This window comes from Paramormyrops kingsleyae, chromosome 4 (genome assembly GCF_048594095.1).
Source record: "Paramormyrops kingsleyae isolate MSU_618 chromosome 4, PKINGS_0.4, whole genome shotgun sequence".
In the NCBI taxonomy this organism is placed as follows: Eukaryota; Metazoa; Chordata; class Actinopteri; order Osteoglossiformes; family Mormyridae; genus Paramormyrops; species Paramormyrops kingsleyae.
In genome coordinates, this window is record NC_132800.1 from 21,598,941 (window position 1) to 21,620,965 (window position 22,025).

The 22,025-nt window shown below is 49.6% G+C and overlaps 1 protein-coding gene across 16 annotated transcripts in view; it reads right to left on the bottom strand.

Moving 5' to 3' along the window:
- LOC111840224 (disco-interacting protein 2 homolog C-like) overlaps nucleotides 1–22,025 on the bottom strand; it is a 112,781-nt gene that overhangs the window by 85,747 nt on the left and 5,009 nt on the right. For 10 of the 16 annotated variants that reach the window (XM_072710852.1, XM_072710846.1, XM_072710844.1 and 7 more), the window contains exon 1: nucleotides 11,478–11,750. The exons of 2 other annotated variants lie outside the window; for them this stretch is intronic. In XM_072710852.1, the coding sequence (XP_072566953.1) occupies nucleotides 11,478–11,601 (124 nt within the window). In that variant the 5' untranslated portion in view covers nucleotides 11,602–11,750. Of the gene's footprint in view, nucleotides 1–11,477; nucleotides 11,752–22,025 lie in introns of those variants that run through there. 4 more of the 16 variants (XM_072710855.1, XM_072710854.1, XM_072710849.1 and 1 more) reach the window with 2 other exon arrangements.

Sequence of the window (22,025 nt, forward strand, 5' to 3'; positions counted from 1 at the left end):
CAAAAAGCAAGAAAGAAATATACATACAATACAAATGATAAAAATTCACAGGTCGCACTTCAGAAACCAACAAGCAAACATAGTAAGAGACAATTAAACTGATAGTTGAAAACTGGAAAATTGACACAAAACTGCCATTTCCAATGAGAAGGTGAAGAACGGGGCACCTGCTTCTGATACACACTATCCCAGTTCAGAACCAGCAGCCACAAACAGGAGCAACCAACTTTCCCGTGATTGGCTTACGCCAGGTCAGCTGACATGGGTGAGCCGAGGTGGTCCCGACCTATGGGTGCATGTGTGTGAGAGACCCGCCCACTTCAAAGGCTCCTTCAGAGGTGGTTCGTTCTCTTGTATTCCTACATCTTGTTAAACATCAAGTACCCCTGATGAGGAGCCCCGGATGGGGGGAAAAAAAAAAATCAAAGGCTGAGATTAAAAAATAAATAAATAAAAAGGCAAACATTGGAAAAAAAACCTGAAAGAGAATGCCCCAACACAGCTGGGAGGCTTTAGCGATAATCAGCACGGGCACGTAGACGCCTCACAGAAGCCGGTCAACTATTTTTTTCTACATCACTCATGCAGCACGTAAACTCGAAGAGTCACTCGCAATTTCATGAAAAAGACCCAGAGGCATCTATGCAAATTACAATCTCATTTTGTGCTATTTTTGTGATAAAGGGGCGTACCCTATAAGACATCTATTCTTACTTCGAGATGTTTGGGAAGCTCTTCTGGTCCATTTAAAGCGCGTAAATATTTAAGATTCCCTTAAATACGCTGATATCCGTGAATCATTTCAAGATATCTGCAACTCTGTTTTGGACCATTCAAGATGGCCTGAAATATGTTGTAGATCTCCTAATCCATGAAGCGACTTGATATCTAGTTTCTAAACCCACAGCAAACCCTAGTAATTCTGCCTAAATAATTGTAACTAATGATTGTGCTATTGTAAGTCTCACTGTTCTAAAGCAGACATGAAATTCATGCTTAGTCACAGTAAATATCTCCGAAACACGTGTCTCTTACAAAGTGTGAGGGAGAATTAAGCCCCCCGGGTAGTACGAAATGGTAACTGGGGAGACTTTAACAGGCTCAGAGCCGGACGACCTTTAACCCCAAAGCAGACTCCCTGTGGTTTGGCTAATTGAGCACCACCCTGGCCTTTAACAGGGCAGCTAAACTCTTCTGACGCCCGTCACGTGATGTGGGTGTCATTACAGCCTCAGTGATGTCATCGCTCTTCCTGCTCATCACTGGAAAAGTGTGACCCCCCCTCCCCCCCCACTACCACCAACACACCCACCGCCTACAACTTTAAGGAAGGCATTTGCCCCCCCCCCCCCCCCCCCCCCGACCTTTCATCTGAAAGGTACTTCCACCACATTGTTATTTCACGAACCTGAATCCTGTCAGAAAGTGAAAAAGGTCTCAAAAGGAAAAACAAAGGAGAAAAAAAAAAGAGAGAATCTGCAACTTTTCATTCGACTCGGGAAAGTGTGGCGATTCTGACAGCGCTGGCAGGAGCCTGGCTCTCCGTGGGCTCCGACGCCGCTGCACACACACACACACACACACACACACACACACACACACACACACACACACAAACGCTTTATCCACCCGGCTGAAGGTGAAGCACTTTTAATTCCCGTGTCCATCACACAGACGCGGCTATTAACCTGCGCCGTTACTATGCACAGGGCGCTCCGGAAGCACCCCCCCACCCCATCATCTGCTGTTCACACCCATGCCCTGTGCTGAACGACACGGGGCCATTTAACTGCTGCCGCCCCCCCCCCCCCCCACGGCACAGCCCCCCTGGTCTTCAAAGTGCGCCCCGTCTGGTTATGTAAAACACAGATACTTGTGTATCTCCTGTCCATCTTCCATAACCGTTTATCTAGTCATGAGGGGCCTGGAGTCTGTCCCAGAAAACAGGGAACACGGCAGGAGGGAGGAGGCAGCCTGGAGGAGATGCTGGTGGAGGAAAGAGCATTTATAGCGGAGTGTCGTTAATAAATAATAATAATAATAATAATAATAATAATAATAAAGCGCTTAGAAGATAGATGATGGATGGATGAGTGCATGGATGGATGTTAATTTAGGTACCCAGCTGCTTCAGGAACCGTGCCAGTCTCTAGGTTGCTCCGCAGGGGGAAAAGACAGAGTTCCTTCCTCTCTTTCCTGATGAGAGGTCAGATATCTTTCCCACTGACATTCAGCTCCTGGTGTTCAGCCTGAAAGGGAGGTCTGGAGGCTTCGACGGAGACCTCGCCTCCTGCGGTGGTTCCGGCTTCCGCCGCACAAAGGGCCGTCCCGGCGCCGCCCTTACCGTCAGGTGAACGCGAGCCCTTCACTCAGCTTGCGCAAACACTCGGCAACAGTTGCCCAGGCAACCGGCACACTGCCTGGCCTCGGCGGACGAAATTCGAAAATTTCCTTCGGTAACACCTAACGGCAATTCTGAGATTTGTCTGGGATTCTTATTCGCGCGGTAATCATATGGGGATAGACCACAAATGGAAAGCAAACACGTTCAGAATTTTATCAATTCAATGCTACAGTTAAACAAGTCTTTCTTAATCACCAAACTCCACAGACTAACTTGCCATTATTTTGGCTTCTGTTCCGTTTATCACATTCCTACAGCACATTTTCCACCTAGACCTGCGAGGGAATAAACGCAAACTCTGCTGGCCTCCCTCTACTAAAAATAACTCGGTGCACCACAGGACCTCGCCGGACTCCATCTCATCCGAAAACGCCTTACAGATCAGGCCGGAACCCGGGACTGGTTTAGGAGAAGGATCAGTCGATTGGTGCATGGTGCCGTCAGAAAAGCCTCTTCCCTGGCACCCTCGCAAAGGCGGGAATTAGGAGCATAAAGGTCAGCCAGGTCGAGGCAGACGCCCGACACGCCGGACAAGACCGCAGAGCAGCCAGAGCAAGAGTGGGACACGCTCGAGGCTTCACACGGGTCTTCATTTCCGTAAGATATCTGCAGCTGCCGTGCTAGGGGAATGGGAATCAATTAAGCACAAGCCTACGAGTCTTCCAAAGGGAGCGTTTTGGAAAGAATGGAAAAAAGGCAGATGGTGGAACCTTCCTGAAAGGCGTTGGTGTGGATCTGAGCCTGGGTCTAAACGTCTTTTCGCTGCAGACAAAGACCCCCAGCCGATCCGGCTGCAGTCTGGAATGAGGGTCCATCCGTCATGCCTGCCCAAGCACTCGACACATGCCAAGCAGTTCCTGGCCACTGGCACTGTGGGAGCCCCAGGGTAGGAGGGACCTAGCTTCAGAGGCAGCCAACCAAGCTGGCCGCTCAAATGGACTGACAACAGTTTCAAGGATCTACAGTACCAGTGAAGAGTTTGGACACGCCAAGGCGCCTACAAAGGAAATGATAGTGTCGCATCACATGACCGGGCCACCTGACCTAAACATGGCAGAGATGGTTTTGGAGGAGTCTGACCAGAGAGTGGTGGAAAAGCGGCCAATGATTGCTCAGCATGTGTGGGAGCTCCTTCAGGACAGCTAGAAGAGCATCCCAGGAGGCACCTCATGGACCTGGCATGGAGGAGACAGTAGGGTCAGCCAGCCCCTGGGGCAGTTGGGGTTAAGGACCTTCCTCAATGGCTAACTGGGGGGGGGGGGGTTAGGGTTAGGCGGGGTTTTGACTGACACTGTATATGGTTAGCGATCTAACACCACGGTTCCTCAGACCTGTAGATTCGCCCTCACAGTATTTGGACATACGCCCATTGAAAGCAGGCATACAAACAGGCCGAGGTTCAGAACCAGCAGCGGCAGCCATGATCCAGGCCAGGCCTGGCAGCGGCTCCCACAGCTCAACGAAGGCCGGGCACATTTCATCCCCCGGGACGTTAAACACTTATTAATTCCATTTATTAATTTCAAATTTAATACAAATCTATGTGGCTCGTCATCCCTGCCTCTAATCCCTAAGCCTTATAAAGTTTAGTGAAGTTCAGCTTCAGGTCAAATATATATATTAAAAGCATCCATAAAACCTTTGGAAATATTTGAAACTGGCTCCCTTTGCCAAGCTAACATCGTCCTAGAAACCCCACCCCTATGCATAACTCTGTTTCTGTTAGGCGGATTTCCACCATCCCTCAAATCTCGAGTCCGATCTGGCAAGAGTGAGACCAGCCAGCCATTTTGCCCATTTTAGTCCACCGGGAGCAAGCGCCTACTGGGGTGGCTGGAGCAGTCAGTCCTCAGTGTAGGTCACAGTGCAGATCCTTCCACAGGACGGAGGCTTGATGGTTGGAGGCCTGCCGCTACTCCTAGCGGATTCAGCTGTCTAGCTACGTAACTCAGACTCCCCGAGCTGCGGACCGAGAGGCCCAGAGTGTTTCTCTTTTATTTGTTACCAGGACACAGACGAGGTGTTGAAAATGAAATATGGGAACAGCTGAGTCACAAGGCCCAAATGCGCCGGCAGTCTCGCTCGTGGGGCAGGACCGCGCCGGTCCCATGAGCAGTCACGAGACCCGACTACTTTTTCAGACGACCAAAGAAACACTCTTCAGCCAGAATCGAACAAACACGAAACACGATTTTGCATCTTACATCTCACCATGAAATAAATAAATGTTGCTCATTCATTTTCAGAACCGTTGATGGGAGAAATGGGGCGACGGGGCCTAGTGGGTGGGTTTTAGTGCTGTCAATCACTGCAAACAGGAACCAAAGTAACAGCCAATAGGTAACATCTGACAGTGATTGACAGCACCCAGTAGCCCCGCCCACCACAGATTCTGAATTCCACTCCGTAAGTCTATTTTAATGTCATACTTAATTAGCTACTGTACTGGAAAATCGCTGAACAGACATGTTTGAAAGCCCCATTAATCCTGCAAGTCACAATCATACGTTTCTACAATTAACTGTGTTGCCATAATTAGCGGGGGATTTACAACAAAGCAGTGCAGGGTGGTTTAATATAGACCAGTGCGGGTTTGCCGAGGTTCAGCCAAAGAGCAGAGTGACCACGTTTACAAATGATGCTCATTTGTACTGAATAACCTTCGTCCCGTTATAGGCTATGTCGTTTAGAAATCAGAATGAGGGTTATTCCTTTAAACTGCTGATGGGGGGGGATTGTGGACTGGTCCATTCCAGATTGGGGGGGAGGGGGTAGAAATCGGGACGAGCGATCCAGGTTTCTACCGTACTCAGCTTCACTGGATACCAGATCATCACTGGCCTGTGTTCATGGCCAGAATAACCCAGAACCAGTCCATCATAGACCCTGACATCTACACGCTCATCCACCAAAGGCAACATACAGCCACTGGCGAACCTCAACAGTGAGTTTCCTTGGAAACGGGGGGGGGGGGGGGGACGACAAGCGAAACACGGGGAGAACAAGGTAAGGTCACGCAGTAAAACAGACAGCCTCCGATTTTAATCACACATACACCACACAGTGTCACTTCAGGTCACCAATACCAACAGGAAGCGACCAGGCGACAAGGCATTCTTTGCCCCCCGAAAACGGCACTCTCCTATAAATAAAGCACCATTATCACAAGTGGGGGGGGTATTTTTAGAAGGTCCGGAGTCGAAACGATGGAATGTTCATCTCTTCGGGGTGGGGCAGGGGGGAACTCCAGAAGGCGATGCGATCTGTGATTCCTTAACACTCCCGGCAAAGGGGGGGGGGGGGGGGGCGTCACATGGGAGCGAGCCTATCAGAGGACAGAAAACACCCAGCAGCACTTCCTGTTAACATGGGGGCGTGGATGCGTGATCAATAGGATACACACAGCGTTGTTAAAAATAAAACATATTAAAAAAAGAGGAGGAGCTTTGTTTTCTTCAGAATCTTAATGCAAAGCTGGAAAAGCATCCTGAACACGGAGAGATAAAATGGGCTGAGGCGATGGAACATTCAGCAAAAGACAAAATAGAACGATGAAGCGGACCGAGAACCATCCCGCTCATTAATTCAGCCCCCCCCCCCCCCCCCACGGGGGCTGATCCTGCACCAAGCCGAAGGTGAGCGTGACATCGGAGCAGAGCCAGTCCGGCAGCCGCGTTGACCTTCCGAGGCCCGATTCGCTGGAGGCAGGAGGGCATGGCTGATAAGGGGCTGATATCGATTCTGCACAAGACCCAACAAGGGCCGGGGGTCACGGGGAGAAAGGGGCTCATGTCCCTTACCGAAATGTAACATCCCCAGGGACCTTCTGGGATGTCACACATTAACCTCCCCCCCCCCCAGCCATGCAAATGTCGGTGTGCACTAGGAACATCACAGAGATGCTTGGTAAAGTACTGAATACTGCTTGTTACTCGGGGGGGGGGGCTTCCACATGATTTTCCGTATTGACGCCGAAACACAACACAGCGGAGGCAGTCTGACTGTTCTATAACAATCCCCCGCAACCCCCACCCCCATGTCAGCGGTGGCAATTCAATCCAATATCACCATCTTCAAATAAACCTCTTGACGGCTCCAGCCTGAATGTTAGAAAGGACCAGCGGCCATTATGCCGAGCGCTGATAAGCGTCAGGATTAACAAAGGGTGGAGGGAGGCGTGAATGGCTGTTGTCACGCCGATGGAAGTGTAGGGATCACTCAAAAAAAAGAAAAAGTTAGTATACATGCCAGCTGTGGCTTATTATGGGGTAGATCAGACAGGGCCAGGGCGTGGGTTTGGAGCACGCCGTGTACGAGTGTCTATTACCATGAAAAGGCTCTCCGCGATTTCGAAAATGAAGCTTCGGAAATAATCCAATTAATGAGAGTGGCCTCAAAACAGTGACGCTGGGTTCTGAGAAGAACTGTTATTTGAGCATTAGTTAGTATTAGCGGCGTACTGACGGACGGTTAGCTGAGGTGTGTGAGGAGAGCCGTTCCAGGGATGGGTACCGGTGTCGTGAAGCACAGAAGCCGGGCGGGGTTTACGATGGATGTTTGACGGAGAGGTCGGATACAGGGTGATATGGGGGGGCTTGCGAGGGGGAGTTGGGCCGAAACATTCTTGAAGCAGCTAGATGTTCAGCCTGACTGACTGATCGACCTCCGCAGGAGTCCGAGTCAGCGGATGGTCTGATGGGGGGGGGCGAGTAATCAGCCCTTCAGGCATCCACTGGAGACCGGGGAGGAATTACAGAATATCAAGCAATTTACTCGACATCTTAGTAACAGGGATTGGTGAGCTCTAGAAAGCAAGAGACAAACACTACGACCATTGTGTTTCCCAATCCAGTCCTTGGGGACCCACAGACAGAGATGCTGGGAGGGAGGAAAACATGGACCGGATTGAGAGACGCCGCTTTACAGGAATCTGTATGAAAACCCCATTTCACAACTGCATGAAACAGCTTCCAGCTGCTTATCCTGAACCGGGTCTGGAGCCCATCCCAGGCAACGCGGGGCTGGGGAACATTCTGAACGGGGGGGGGGGGGGCCGTCCATTGCAGGACACATACATGGAGACACTCACACACACAAGGGGCGCTAGCTGTATATCTTACGACTCTAGGACAACCTGGAGAAAACCCACGATAGGGAGCGAGTGCAAATTCCGCACGCAGAGCAGAAGCGGAGCCGTCGCAACGCGATCAGAGAGACCCACCCATTCACGGCCTTCGCGCTGTTCGCAGAGCACGCAGGTCCCCAACACGCGCGACTGAAGGCCGACTCCCCAAGCGGCAGATTGAAATTCAGCAGACGAGTCGCCCTATAAAGAGAAGAGTGGATAAAGCAGGCGGCACCAGACGCAGGCGGGGGGGGGGTGCGTGCGGAAACCCGCCGCGAGCGCGAGAGACGTGCATTAAATACAAGAGACGGTCATTTGCAAAAGAAAATGAGAAGCACACGGGATCACTTAATTAGCCCAGGAGTTAACTAGCAAATCTGCGCAGCCGGCAGGACACCGCAGCCATGGAGACGAGAGAAACCCCCATCCACCAATCAGAGCCCACAAACGGCAGCAGAGGACAAACCGGCACACTTGCGGAGAACGACACTGCCCAGTACTTTGCTAGGAACCTGAAAGTGCAACTCCCCCCCCCCCCAATTACAGAACGATGAGGTCGCCTAGCAACTGCATTTACGGCTACGGAAGGTGTCGTTCTTAATTTCCACATTTCATATCATTTCACAAATTGCGCGTAATTAATAATTAAGAGACACCAGCAAAAACTGAGAATAAAGTCAGAACAGGGATAACTACAATGATCCCAATTCAAGAGGGATTCTGCTACAAATTTTTCATTAATTTGAAAATCGTTCAATTAAATTTTTTTTTTTTGCAACAATTTTATATGCAGACGATTTTAGCTAGCTGCATAGTATGCTTGGGCCACGTCTATGTCTTTATCCACCCTGTCACCTGTTGCTAGGGATGAGTAAAGCAGGAATTGAAGGGGTCTTATTGTCGTAAATCAGGAGAGCTGAGGTATAAATGTTCTTTGCGGATTGTAAAATTGGCTCCACCATCCATCTTACGTCCGAGGAGCCTGAGGAATTAGGAGCTAGCGGCTGGAAAAAAAACCTAGAACATCCATCAAGCCGCCGGGAGACAGACTGACACGGCACTTCTACACTGATAATGAAGGCATAGCTGGAAAAGAGAGGCTAAGAAGCTCTCTCTAGTCATCCTGGTATTTCTGGCATTGAAACAGCAATTTCCAATTCAGTTGCTGTGTCAATCCTCCTCGCCTCTTATGTCTGCCAACCCCCAAAACAACTTTCTGAGAGGCTCAACGTTCACATTGACCTGGGGTCAGTCGCGATTTCGACCAAGAACCTTTCAGGGAACAGGACGAGTGACCCAAAAATGAAGGATGATGGAAACCCAAATTTAGACCTTGAGTAGTTTACCGCACTCCTGCGAAAAGCATTTTCAGGAGATGTGCGGGCATTAGCAAATTACCCACAGGGAAAAACAGACATCAGGAGGTTTATTCCATTTGGCTCCTCTGCAGAGCACAATTTAGTCCTTCAAAAAAAAAAGCCATGAACCAACCGTCGCCCTCAACCAAACACTTACAGAGAGAAAGAGGAAAGCATATGCTAATGTAATGAATGACAGCCTGTGAGTCCGACTGACGAACGGCCACATCTCAGAGGGTCTGCAACACTGAGCCATTTAAAGCTTGCTGGAAGCTTCACTGGGGGCTTTCCGGGGGCCACACTAAGGTCAGCGGTTCGGTTCCAGCCACGCCGGGGTGTCACCGGCTTCAGGAATGTCTCGCTCGGTACATGCTAAGGGAGATGCGGCCACCACGGATTCGGGATGCAAGTGCTGACCCCTGGCTGCCCCCTCCAAACCCCAACCCTTCAGGGGTCGTGAGAAGATGAACTTTAGTCGCCGGGATTGGTGTGGGGGGGGGGATCCAGAGCAGCCACAAAGCAGAGCCAGCAGTTGCCCAGAACCTTCTCTAGCACCTTCCGGCCGAGTGAACCCTTTTCTAACTTTCTATTTACAGACAGACTAATAATTGCTAAGCAGGATTGTCCTCTGTCAATCAAACAGCCACACCCTGCCTCCACGGCAAGGGAGGGGGGCACCACTAACATATGTGGAGACTGTTCATTATAAAATTAGCCAAGCATGAAATGACAAACCAAGCCATGGACCAGAGGTGGAGATTTCAGGTCCAGCAAAGTAAAAATCCAGACCAAGGTTTTGTTTCAACCAACCAATTGAGTATAAAGAGCCACAGTCACAGAGAACTCAACTGGTCGGTTGAAACAAAGTTCTGGTCTGGAGCCCCGTGATTGACCATCCACTTCCAGAATGTCTCATTTGGTGCTTCCAGGGGGTCTCTTTCTAATTCCACCAATTCATTGTGACCCTAGTCACATGACGAAGGTCCATCACATAGTGTACACCTTAAATATTGGGGAGAAGACACGGCTCATTGCTGGACACGACCCAACGCTCCTCCTTGTCTTGGTCGCCCCCGTGCTACACAGACAGACTGGGTTTCCCCCAGTGACGGCGCGGAAATGATTAACGTTAATACGCTACTTAGTTTCTTTTCATCACAAGCAACAGAGAATTACTTGTCGTTACATATATTCTACAGTGACAAGTAGCTTGCGTCTTGGGACCAAGTCCCGAAAGAGCATCCAAGCAGGAGTAGCGGAGAGAAAAACCCAAGAGAGCATCTGACTGAGAACGTCTTAATGGGACTAAACCAGGGCATGGAAGCCAAACCCCTGAGCACAAACAAAACCTTTAAACACGGATGTCGGCAACTAGAGTAGCGGCTCAGCAACCATCGATGACCGTGGACCGGCAAAAATTTCACACACGTGGAAAAACTGGCAACCGAGAGGGGTGGGGGTCTGACTTTAAAATATATAAATTTTCTAACCCCTCCCCCAAAGCCCCAGCGTTCTTCAGCCCCGTAGAATTCTGGCTGCGGACCGGTATGGGATTGGTATTCTGGAAGTCCCTTAAAAATCTTATTGACGTCAGAGGTGAATTTATGGCGGCGCAGAGCGGTTTCCGATCGGCAGGCTTTGCAAAGTGGGAGCATGAAGCACTCTGGAGCCTGAACGCTGCCGGGACTCGAGTTTTCGCAACAGGTACATCGGGAGCAGGAAGTATCCAGGACAAGACCTGAGCACCCCGTCCAAAAATGCGCTCAGCTGACACGCGACCGAAGCCCGGAGCTGGCAGACAGCAAGGGACTTTCCTGAGCCCGTCCCAGTGTGGAATTTTCGGGGCAGAATGACTCCTGCTGTCACCAAGGCAACGGCAGCTAGTGAAAATAAGCATTTTTTTTTTTTTTAAATATTTATGAATATTTTCAACAACAACTCAAATGATAAAAGTGGCCCACGCGCACCACGAAACACCGCCGAAAGTCATTCCGTCCCTGATGTTCTGCGATAACAGATTTGACTTGAGCCCATAAGTCAGCAGTAATTGCGGATAGTTAGACTTCTCACCATGCTAGCCTGCCAATAAAATCAATCTGCTACGGAAAGCCACAAAAGGCAACCCTCAGCCAACATGGCGCTGCGGCCCCCGCATCGGTAGATGGGGCATCCCCCATCCAGGGGGAACCCCGGCACATTCAAACCTGGCTCCGTTACAGAGGAACACACCTGGGGAAGCGTTCGATGGCAGGAGGACACCCCTAATTGGTCCTCCTGAACACATCGCAGATACATTAATCAGCAATGCTACGCGCTACGAACTATTAGCCGCGTGCTATGAGATATTAGCCGCATGCAAACCCAGAGCCGTGGATGGCTGGCAGGCAGATAGCTAGCCCCCCCACGTGAAGAAACGCATCGCCACTCTCCTGCCGCACGGTAATACTACGGTACGTTCGCTGTACATTAACACACACTCTACAATAGCCCACAGAGATTCATACTCAGCTAGACGGTAAACACAACTTTATACAGAAGACTACTAAACACCAGAAAGGTCATTTCTGACATTGTCATTATTTACACCCACCTTTAGTCCCTAAACTCTGACATCGATGCTCAGACCTCAGTAAACGAACTCTGTAACACACTCTAATCCCCGACCGCGCTGCACCATAATAAATATCTGCTAACTTCTTGGCAGATTTAACCATTAGGCTTTAAATGACAGTAATAATATCTGATCCTCTCCAGTTCGATCCCTGTACCAGCTCCTCTGGCCTGAAGGTCCTCTGACGAACAACACCAATCCTGAGAAATCACTCACGACCTTCTCAGTCCCAAAACATCCGCCCCAGAACCACCAGCGGATTCCACCCGGTTTTTTTAAATTATAATTTACTCAATTACATCCAATCATCCCATTTCCCCCAAGGTTCAGCTGCCGAGGTTAAAAGCCACTTGTACATCCAAAAAAGTTCCATCACCAAATTTGACAAAAAGATAAAGTAAATATTACCACCTAAAGTAAAGTCCAGCAAGCTTTCTGTAATCAAAAGTCATTTGCTTATTCAATGAAACAGGCCATATTAGCTAATTACACAGATTAAATACTATCAACAAATCACAAATACGAAATATATGTATAGACAAAAAAATACAAGGGTGAAAATGAATAACATGCAGGAAGAAATAAAATTTAAGAACATAATATATATAAATACCCAGAAAATTCTTTACAAAAGTGTTAACAAGTCTATTAAAGATATATTTTAAATCTTCCTGAAATCAATGGGACATCGACCCACAGAGTTTAGGCCAAAGACACTCGCAAAGCGACGGGGCGCGAGACTCACAAGGTCACTCTTTAACTAGGCCCCTCCCTCTGCCGCATTTTCATATAGGAGCGTTTATGAATAGGCGGCATTGTCAGCCAGGTCATCAAAGGGTGCGCGGGTCCGGCCACTGCCCCGGGCGGTCTCGGCTCAATAATTAAACACGCCGAATACCCAAAAGAGGAAGTCGTCACGACGCGGTTATTCACCAGCCCCGCACACGCTCACAGGGACACGGTCACCCCGCACACACGCTGGGATCCACCCAGTCCGCCGCGGCGGGAAAGGCAGTGTCGGTGACAGCTGCTCCTGACGGTCACCGGGGGGGGGAATGCAGCTGTGACGCCACGACGGAAGAATGTGGAAAATGCAAAATAATTAAATTTTAGAATCTGTGCCGCAGCCGCTGACATTTATGTCCGGTTGAGCCGCGTGCACAATATATAACCAGATTACCAGAAGGCAGGAAAGATTTGGTTACTTTTCTCTCTCTTTTATTATCCTTTCATTTTGTCAGCGAATGGTACATTCCTATCCCAAGCTACCCCTTAACAAAAAGTCACCATCCCCTGGACCGTACCATTCCCACACAGCTGAAGGGGGGATATTAGCATTAGCCCAACAAGTGTCACTGGGCCATGTGACCAGAGGGGCGGCCGGGTAACCAAGCGGCCCAAGCGAAGTGCCACTAGCAGTATCCCTCGAAAGACTAGTCACAGAACTAACCCTCATTTCAACTAGCCACACCGTTAACTTTCGGCCTACAATAACCACTTCGACCCCTCAACAAGGAGCTATACTGCTAGCATTCAGCTCTTTAGCAGTGGCGCTAACCCTCAGCTCTCAATGGCTAGAGGCACCTCTGCAACCCCACTGGCTCCAATGACAAGACACAGCTAATCCACAAGTCCTCCACGGCTAGCCACAATGCTAACCCCAGCTCCCCAGGGCAAATGACACCAGCTCTACGCTCCTAAAGATTAGCCGTTATCATACAGCATGGAGCATTCGAGGATTTTTTTAAGGTGGGGGGCCTAAAAGGGGCCATATTTCACATAGAGTGGTCAACCAAATCCTTACCCAATGATATGCTTTGAATCTGTGAGTGGCAGGGGGAGGGGAACTCCAGGGGCCAATCAGCTTTCGGATGGGCCTCCAGCTCAGCCCCTGTATACACCCCCTGGTTTTCTTCCCTTTCTGTGCTCAGGCGCAAAGCAGCAGGCGGCCATATTGGATAAGAAGAGTCATTCGCACACAGCCGGGCCGCGTCTCCAGCAGAAGGTCAGACAGACCATGGAGGAACGCGAGAAGAGCCGTCACCACAAATCCTCCACCGTGCACAGCAAAGCGTCCGGCGGCCTCTGAACCAGCCGAGAGGCCTTTCACGGTTTACCGAAGGCACCGGGTCACATTCCCATGAAGTCGCCGTGGTGATTTCGGGGACCGGTGACGCCAGCGTGTGCCGCGGCAAGCTGACATACAAAGAGAAACAGCAGCTCCATGTAGGCTGCAAACCCCTGATACGACATATTTATTCTGGTCTGTGGGAGAGTACAGAGCGATGAAGATGGCAGGAAGAGAGAGGGATCCTTTGGGATTTGTGTCCCGGCGGACGAACACGTCGGCAATTTCGTCACGCTAGGCACAGCACTGCGGCAGGTTAGACATGCGTTAGCGCTCCGCCTTCCCGCCCACCCTGCGCTTTCTGCCCAAAGAGGGTCTTTCCCGGATCGAGAAACCATCTCCCCTGCGCCCATTTATCTGCCCGACTGTCCCGTTCACCACATGCCGCATGACTGTGCTGGATCCCCGGGCTACCGGGCAAGGCAAACAAAATCATTTTTAGCATGTAGCGGTTTCTCTTCTCCTGCTGTCAACTCGTAACCTCTGAACTTTCAAGGCAAGCGCCGGGTCAACATCCAACCGTGACTGAGTTTGGGTCAGGGGTGGGCGCCGTGGCAACCGCAGGCCTCACGGTGTCGCGTTGCCGGGAGAGTCGGTGACATCAAGGAGGCTGTCAACCCGGGTGAAGATTTAGCACAGAGAGGTCTGAAGGCAATGACTCGGCTTAATGTCATTAAGGTCACTCGAATAGCACCCCCCCCCCCCCAACCGTTACTCAGCTGCCTAGAGGAAGGACAGTCAAACACACGCCGGCTCATCCAGCAGAAGGCAATAAATACACTTTAAAGTAATGAGTCCACACTCAAATCCATAAACATAAAAAATCCACTGTAATAACAAACAGTACAGTAAGAACGGAGAGCTGAAGGGGACCGAGTCCGCCGAATGCCCTCAGCGCAGACCTCGGCATGTGTTTACTCCCGAATAAAAAAAGAAATGCGAGAGGCCGGGCCCGCTGGCGGCCTGCTGTTGTACCCTAGAGCCAAATGCCTTCATTAAAAACATCCAGCCAGGGAAAGCATGCAACACTGTGACTGTGTAGAGGGGTCCGCCCCCCGCCCCCTGCCCCCCGCCCGTACACCTGTGTCACAGCCAATAAGCTGCTATAACCACGTCTGCTCGCTCCAGCCCTCCACTGGACAGCCACAGAAGGTCACATGATTAAGGAGAAGCTAAAAATACTCACGGCCCGCTAAGCAATTATGAAATCACAGCCGTCATAATCTGCCAGAATTGGCTCCTCCCCCCCCCCCCACCCCACCCCCACAATCCAGCACCAGCGAAACACCTCCTCTGCCAAAACACGACAGCTTCAGTCTGCCATTATCGCACGAGGGCTGAAAACGTAAATTAGATCAAATAATTAGCCGGCCAGAATCCAACATCAAAGAGCTGTCTCCATAAAGAGAGGAAGAAGCCGACCCTGGAGGATTTGCCAGCTGCTGGGGAGGGAAACGCTAACTCCAGGACCAAGACCTACACACCAAGTCCCAGACGATAAGCTCAGAGAAAAAAAAAGGGGGGGGGGGGGGGGACAAAACAAGAAAGGGAACCAAGAGAGAAATAAACAGGCATTTCTGGCTCGCATGCAGGCCCATGACAAAACTGTGATTCATTCTTTGGATTCGCTCATAACCAAACATCTGTTTTCTTCTGAGGGGCAGCGAAGTGGTGGTGGGGGGGGGGGAATGAAAGCAGGCGAATCACGCCGCCTCACTGGAAAGACGAAGGACCCGGGGCTTGCAGATGCCGTGCAAACGCTCTTCTCGCAGCACATTTTTTTAATTGCGCTCCCGATTTGGGGGCGCGGCGCCTGGCCGGAGCGCGATCCCAGGGTTGCTGCGTGAGAATGGGAATGTCTCCACGGGAAATTACGTTATTGACTGCCCACAGCCCTCCATCTATAAATAATAACTGGCAGTTAACCAATAGCGGCTTAATAAGCGGCCGATTAACTGCTTAACAGCCGGGATCCTGCCCGTCGTCGAACCTCGAAAGGTTCTACCTCTGCTCCCCAACCAAACGCAAACCCAAAAAGCCAGAAGTCGGTACGAGGGGGTCGTCATGGTGACCATCCGGGATCGCTGTAAGCAAGCTCCGCCCACACACATGCCCAGCCTGCCTCTGATTGGCTCCAGTTCATCCTGTTCGTTCCAGAGCGGCTTGTGAATTTCATAGCGAATACAAAACAGTCAGTGAACGTCTGCCCAAGGACAGGATTATAAACATCACAAAGGACCACCATTGCTCCCCGGCCCAGACCACCTCCTGCTTGTGTATCTATTAAACATATAATCAATGCACCCATTAAAAAGATGCACAAAACATGCGGCCGTCAAATAATTACAGCCCAAAAACCACGGCTGGGCTGAGATTGTCCCTGAAAATTTTTTGCAGTGTAAAAATGCTCTATTCATTATTGTCAAGAAAAGGCAAAATTGCCCGTCTTATTGCTTTAAGCAAAGCAAATTAATTTTAACTGAGGTTAGGTTACAAACAGCAGAAGAGTGACATTGTTAAAAGATAAATCTGTCAATGCAGGTTTTACAGCTGCCGTCTGAGGGCGGATCATACATAACAGTCAGAGTGGTGAGACACTAGCAAGGAAAAGAAAGAGTGCAAATGGGAAGAAAGACGGAGAATTTCTGACAAACCTCACAACTGATAGCAAAAGCAGCTGAGGGGTCAAATTGAATTTCCCCTGAACGCAGGACACTAAAAGCCTGACGTAACATTTCTTATCAAAAACAATTTTGTGTGGCATTGATGGTGAAGATTAAATGAGACGTTGTTCATCGCATACTAGAGATGAAATTTCCCCATTTACCGTGACTCAGAGTATCATCAGTTACCTCTTTTTTGCTTTTGGAAACAAGAATCTAGAAGATCCGGTAATATTAGCCGATTTCAAAGTTATTCCGCGTGTAAATAATGAACATGATGTTAATTTTTCATTGAATGATTTTGAAATACGCCATTATATCCTCGTGTGTCATGTGGGACGGTATAAAAGTACATATAAGGTTTGAAGGGAGGATAGTTACACAGTTTGGGGGCACAAAGCCAAAATGAAATAATGTATAATTATGAGAATCCTCTAGGGATTAGAGAAGCCAAGGGGGAAACAGCAAATCCATTAAAGTGTGAAGACGGATTCACCGGCATTAATTCACACCTGTGTACTTACAGAGCCTGGGAAGCCTCGGGTCCGAGGCGAGCCGCTGGAAAAGCCGCCCAAACAGCCGCTTTCGCGGAAAGAAAGCGAATAAAATGCGGTTTGCTGGGACCATGTGAGCGCAAACATAACTGGCCGGGTAATCGAGCCGGAGATCGTGTTCTGAATGCACGTTATATATAAGCAAAAGTACTTAAACACAGGTGTACAGGTGAAGTGTTCCTTTTAAAAATGTCCGTATTGTGCGTACGTTCAGTAAAAGGCAAAGGTCAGTTATTAAACCATCTCGTCCCAGTTACTCCTGGGTACCTGCATCGATCACAGCTTTGGGTTTTTATACATAGAGACAGAATCCCTTCAGGATTGAGCGTTTCCCTCATATTACGGCATCTTACGCACCTGTCACGCATGATTATCAGTCCTGTTTCTGGGTCGCTCCCCCCTAATCCTAAACTGCACCACTGCAGCCCTAACCTTTGTCATACTGGTGTGTCTTATACGGTTTATCACACCTAGATAAGTCTCAAAAGGTCCATCACGGTCACCTGAGCAGGGCGCTCTCTGCGGCTCCCTTCGCCTGCCTGAGACACGTTTTCTTCCCCAAGATGTGTTCGATCTCCCGTCATGGTTCTCTGGTACAAAGGAAGCACTCTGGTAGAGGTTTGTGACCCGGGTCGTGCAGCACGGTAAGGTAGTTCGCCGTCGGGTTCGCAGCCCCGTCCTCACACAACGGATCCGCTCCCCATCAAAGCCAGCGCACGATCGGGTCTCTATCCCGGTGGGATCGGGACCGGAAACCTGGCCGGTTACATTTCAGTGGGACGAGGGCTTCTCCCGGATGAGCGAAATCCGCGACGCTCAAACGCAAAGTCTCCCGGATTCTGCTGAACTCCTTTCAAAGGACATTTTGCAGATCAAAAGCGGCTGTTCCTACAGAAGTATTATACTCCATTTTATCCGCGGATTAGTGGATTTCACCTCCTGTCGCTACGATATCCCCCTTAACTTCTGCTCATCAGCAATAGAGGTGTTTTTTTTTTTTTACTCAAGTCTAAATGTATGCAACTGATTAATTATCTCTCATCTGTTATAAACTAACGCAATCACATGAAATGACAATTAACTGAAAGGCACAATGCCAATCAGTCAAATCACTGACTTCCGGACTCCATGTCAGAGCCACCACCACAGCAGGGACTTAAATCACAACTACATCTCTGAGATGTAACAACCCTAAAGCTTGTGTAGATCCCACCATCAAAACAAAACAAAAAAAAACAAGAGTAGGCCACAAGATACTCTCAATATCTAAGTATTTCCATCTGTTGTCACTACGCTTCATAAAACACACCATATATCAACACATCGAGAGTGATCTTTCTGGAGTGTCACATACAGACAGGCCAGCGATTTCATCCTGCTTTTTTCATCAAACTCAAACATCAGACGTCTGATGGCAATAAGACTATATTAACAATACAAGACCTTCTGCTGTATTACAATGCTAGTTGCTGCTTGGGACCATGACTGTGGGGGTTAGATTTGACAGAACCAGTTGAGTTCTCTGTGACTGTGACTGTGACTGAGACTCTTTAAACTCATCTAGTTGGTTGAAACAGAATCTTGGTCTGGAGTTTTACTTTCTGGACCTGAACTTTCCACCTCTGGACTTCCTCCCCCCCCCAACCACAACGCTAGCATTCTCCCCACTGTTTACACAGGTGAAGATACTATCTTGCATACTGTAAAACCAGATCTTAACGTTCCTGCCTGGCACGGCGACAAACCCCAGAGTGACAAAGGTCACTTCAGGCTAGGTCCGTAACTTTTGATTTACCCAAGACAGCCCCACGTCTCCAAAATTTCACACCTTCAGCACGGACAGACAAGTGTCCCTTACAAGGAACAGGAAGATCTCTTTTACATTGTCTGTCTCGAGCCAGTAATATGTTCCTGCAAGCTTTACAGGCGTACAGTCACAAAGGACCATCACTACCGCCATCTCCCTACTCTGACTGTTTACTAACAGAGAGCCTGCCCGCAGGTCTTAATGTAAACCCCGAAAAGCTCAAAACTCGCCACCCTCAGGCAAGTGACTCCCGGCCCTCCCCCAGAGACAAGCTTCCGATCCGGCCGGCCGGCCGGCCGGCCGTCGCTCTCCTCCCCGCCCGCACCAGCCTGGATCTGCCAGAAACGTTCATCTTAATGCACTCAGCATTGTTTTCATTGTCTATATCACATGAATGCGGAGGAACAGCAAAACGACAGGCTCTCGCTTACTGACAGACGGGGTCTGCCTCTTAAGAGGTCCGCATCAGCCTGGGTTCAGGCCCAGGTCTCTGCCGAAAGCACGGAGGTGGATTCATACAACTGTCCATCATCGGCTTTATCTGGCGTTTCTCACCTGAGGTGGAAAGTGAATTTTAAAACAGGGAAAACCGCATAAATCCATCAATCCCACACTCAGGCTTAGGTCGGCCTACACTGGTTGGCATTGACCTGTGAAAATTTTGCAAGCCACACAGGGTGTGTGATGACAGTTTCGTGCGGCAATCTCCCCTTAACCGCACGCATATTCCTAACCAACCGTCAGTCACGAAATACACCTCTATGCAAACAAAGCCAAAGCAAACAAGAACATGGCCGACGGAGCCGTACGGTGCTATTAAAATCATCTTCACATCCGCAGTCTAACTGTTTGACTAGGGGTATGAAGGCAGCTCTAAGGATTCCCCTCGTTGGAAAACAGTGACCGCATAGTCGCATATCAAATACAGGACAACGTTGGGCCCGGGGCTCACACCAGGACACACCAGGCACACGGCAGGCTCACACCAGGACACGCCAGGCAGGGCACACGCTAGGTGAGGGCTCCCAGTAAGAATCCTGGAACTCTTATGTGCTGGAGTAAACAGTTGGACTGAGTTTCCACAAATAAGAAAGCCAACACTTTCTGAAATCTTTAAGCACTCAGACACACCTGAGTCGCACTCCACCGCCTATGTGAGGGAAAACAGGAAACTGCATTTGATTAGCCTCCACCTCGTTTGCGTCGGTTCAGTTCATTCAGACACAATGGCTGCTGACAGGGGACCGCGTGCGTCGGCATTGCATCAATAAGCAATAACTTCCATAAAAGCTGCAGAATAAACACTCAATAAGGTTCAATCAGCGATACAGACTGGCAGTCTTTCAGCTGAATGCAGCTGCATTAGGAAAGCAGATTATATACACTGCACTGCACTGCACTGCACTGCACTGGGTGTTATAGTCCACAGCCTGGAGTCAGAAAATTCTGATCCTTAAACCTGACATCAGAACTTGTGTTTAAGTGGTTAATTACTGCACAACACATGACAAAGACCACCCGAGGTGTTTTATGATCCAACCAGCCCAACCGGACCTGGACTGAGCATCTCCTCCCCTCCCCCCCCCCCCCCCCGGCCCCCAGGGAGGTTAGCAAGTCCAACACCTTGTAAAAAAGACACAGTCAACAAAGCAGTTAAATAGAGGGCGGGGTCAGTATTCATTAGGCCGTGCGCCGCGAGGGCTACGGGACACCATAACACGAGAGAGTGTCATTGACCGTGAGGACATCGGGAGAGTCCTAGATCCAGCAGGAGGGGGGGGTCGAAATATGAGCCGGGGGGGCAGATATGTCCCTTCTCCCTCCCTCGACATGGACCGTCCACCTGTCCTTATGAAGCCCGGAACCCTCCGCCACCCCCTTCCGCGCAACGTCCGATTTAAAAGCATCATAACATCATATTAAAACCCTCCGCGTACATCGTCTATTTCCCGGGTCAGAGTTAGTGAAGGCCTGCCGTCTGCACGCCCGAAAGCCCCCGATAAATTCGATTTGGGTCGGACTGATTTATTTATTCATAAGAACGATCCGCCGAAAAGCAGGCTACGGCGTCTATCTGCCCGCCCGCCTGGCATCATGACGCAAGCTCAGCGAAACGCCACCCACCCCGGCCGCCTCCCTCGGCGCCGCCCGGCGATGATGTCAGCAGCTCCAGGCCACGTTTGCAAGCTGCTCTGGGCAGATGGCACCGGTGGTGTCCTGGCCAAACTCCCGGGCCGGCTCGGCCCAGCCTGCGTGCTGGAGAACTTCTCAGGATAGAGATTCTCTGCTACTATGTGTCAACTTTGGATTTGGAGAAAAAAAAAAACTGTCAACGATTAACCTAAAAAAAAATTTATAAAGGGATTATGAGTTAATATGATTTGACTTGGTAAATATTTCCTGCTTCCTCCATTGAATAACTGGGCTATAACTGAATGTGGTCCTGACTGTCATGTGATGCCCTCCCAGCCAATTAAAACGTTCGTGCGAAAGCCACACCTACAGCGGCAGAATCCGGATTCATTTGAAATTTAGGACTGTCTATAGATATCTGAAAAAGCCACCCTATTCTTGTAATAACCAATTTTGACAATGGGTTAGGCTGTAAAACATGTCAGTTCCTCTGGGCACGAGCATCTGTTAAATTAATAATGTAACGCAGTAGAATAATAAATCATATTTGGCACCAGGGTTAGAACATTCTGTCTGGTTTTCTGGTCTTGGTACCCATCATGCACTAGGAGCCACACCCAGGGAGGGGGGGGCACACATCCCAACAGTGAAACAGCAGCCTGTCTTTATAAATAGTTTATCACCGGCCTTCATATTTAACATGTTCTGCTGTCTGCTTGTCGCTTCCCACATCTGTCAACTTGATTTACAGCAAACATGCTAATAAGTCAGCCTGTGATTGGCTGGGCTGGATCCACACATAGGGCCCAATCAGCAAAAAATATACACACACACACACACACGAAGAACCGGCATACCGAGGACAACAAAAATTAAAGGAATGGCGTCTTGAAACACCTCAAACGTCCTCGTTGGCAGCACTGATCCCCTGAATGTTCTGAGACAGGACAGCGGGGTTCCACAAACACGCTCCGGGTTTCCAGCGACCCAGACATCCGACAGTCCGTAACACCCACACTGCAAGACTATGAGGAACGTCGTTCTGGAAGATTAGTGAGCTGGACATGAACTGTACAGGGCATGTTGAATGTTACATTTAACTAATAAAAGGTCTTTTATCTAAACAGGAGTAAAGCTGGTATTATCTGCTGCCGTGCCCATGAATGAAAGCGATGAACTCCCTGCCAGCTAAGGCCAATAGCAGCCCCTTCATATCAGCTCCGACCAATGACGGCGAGCCGC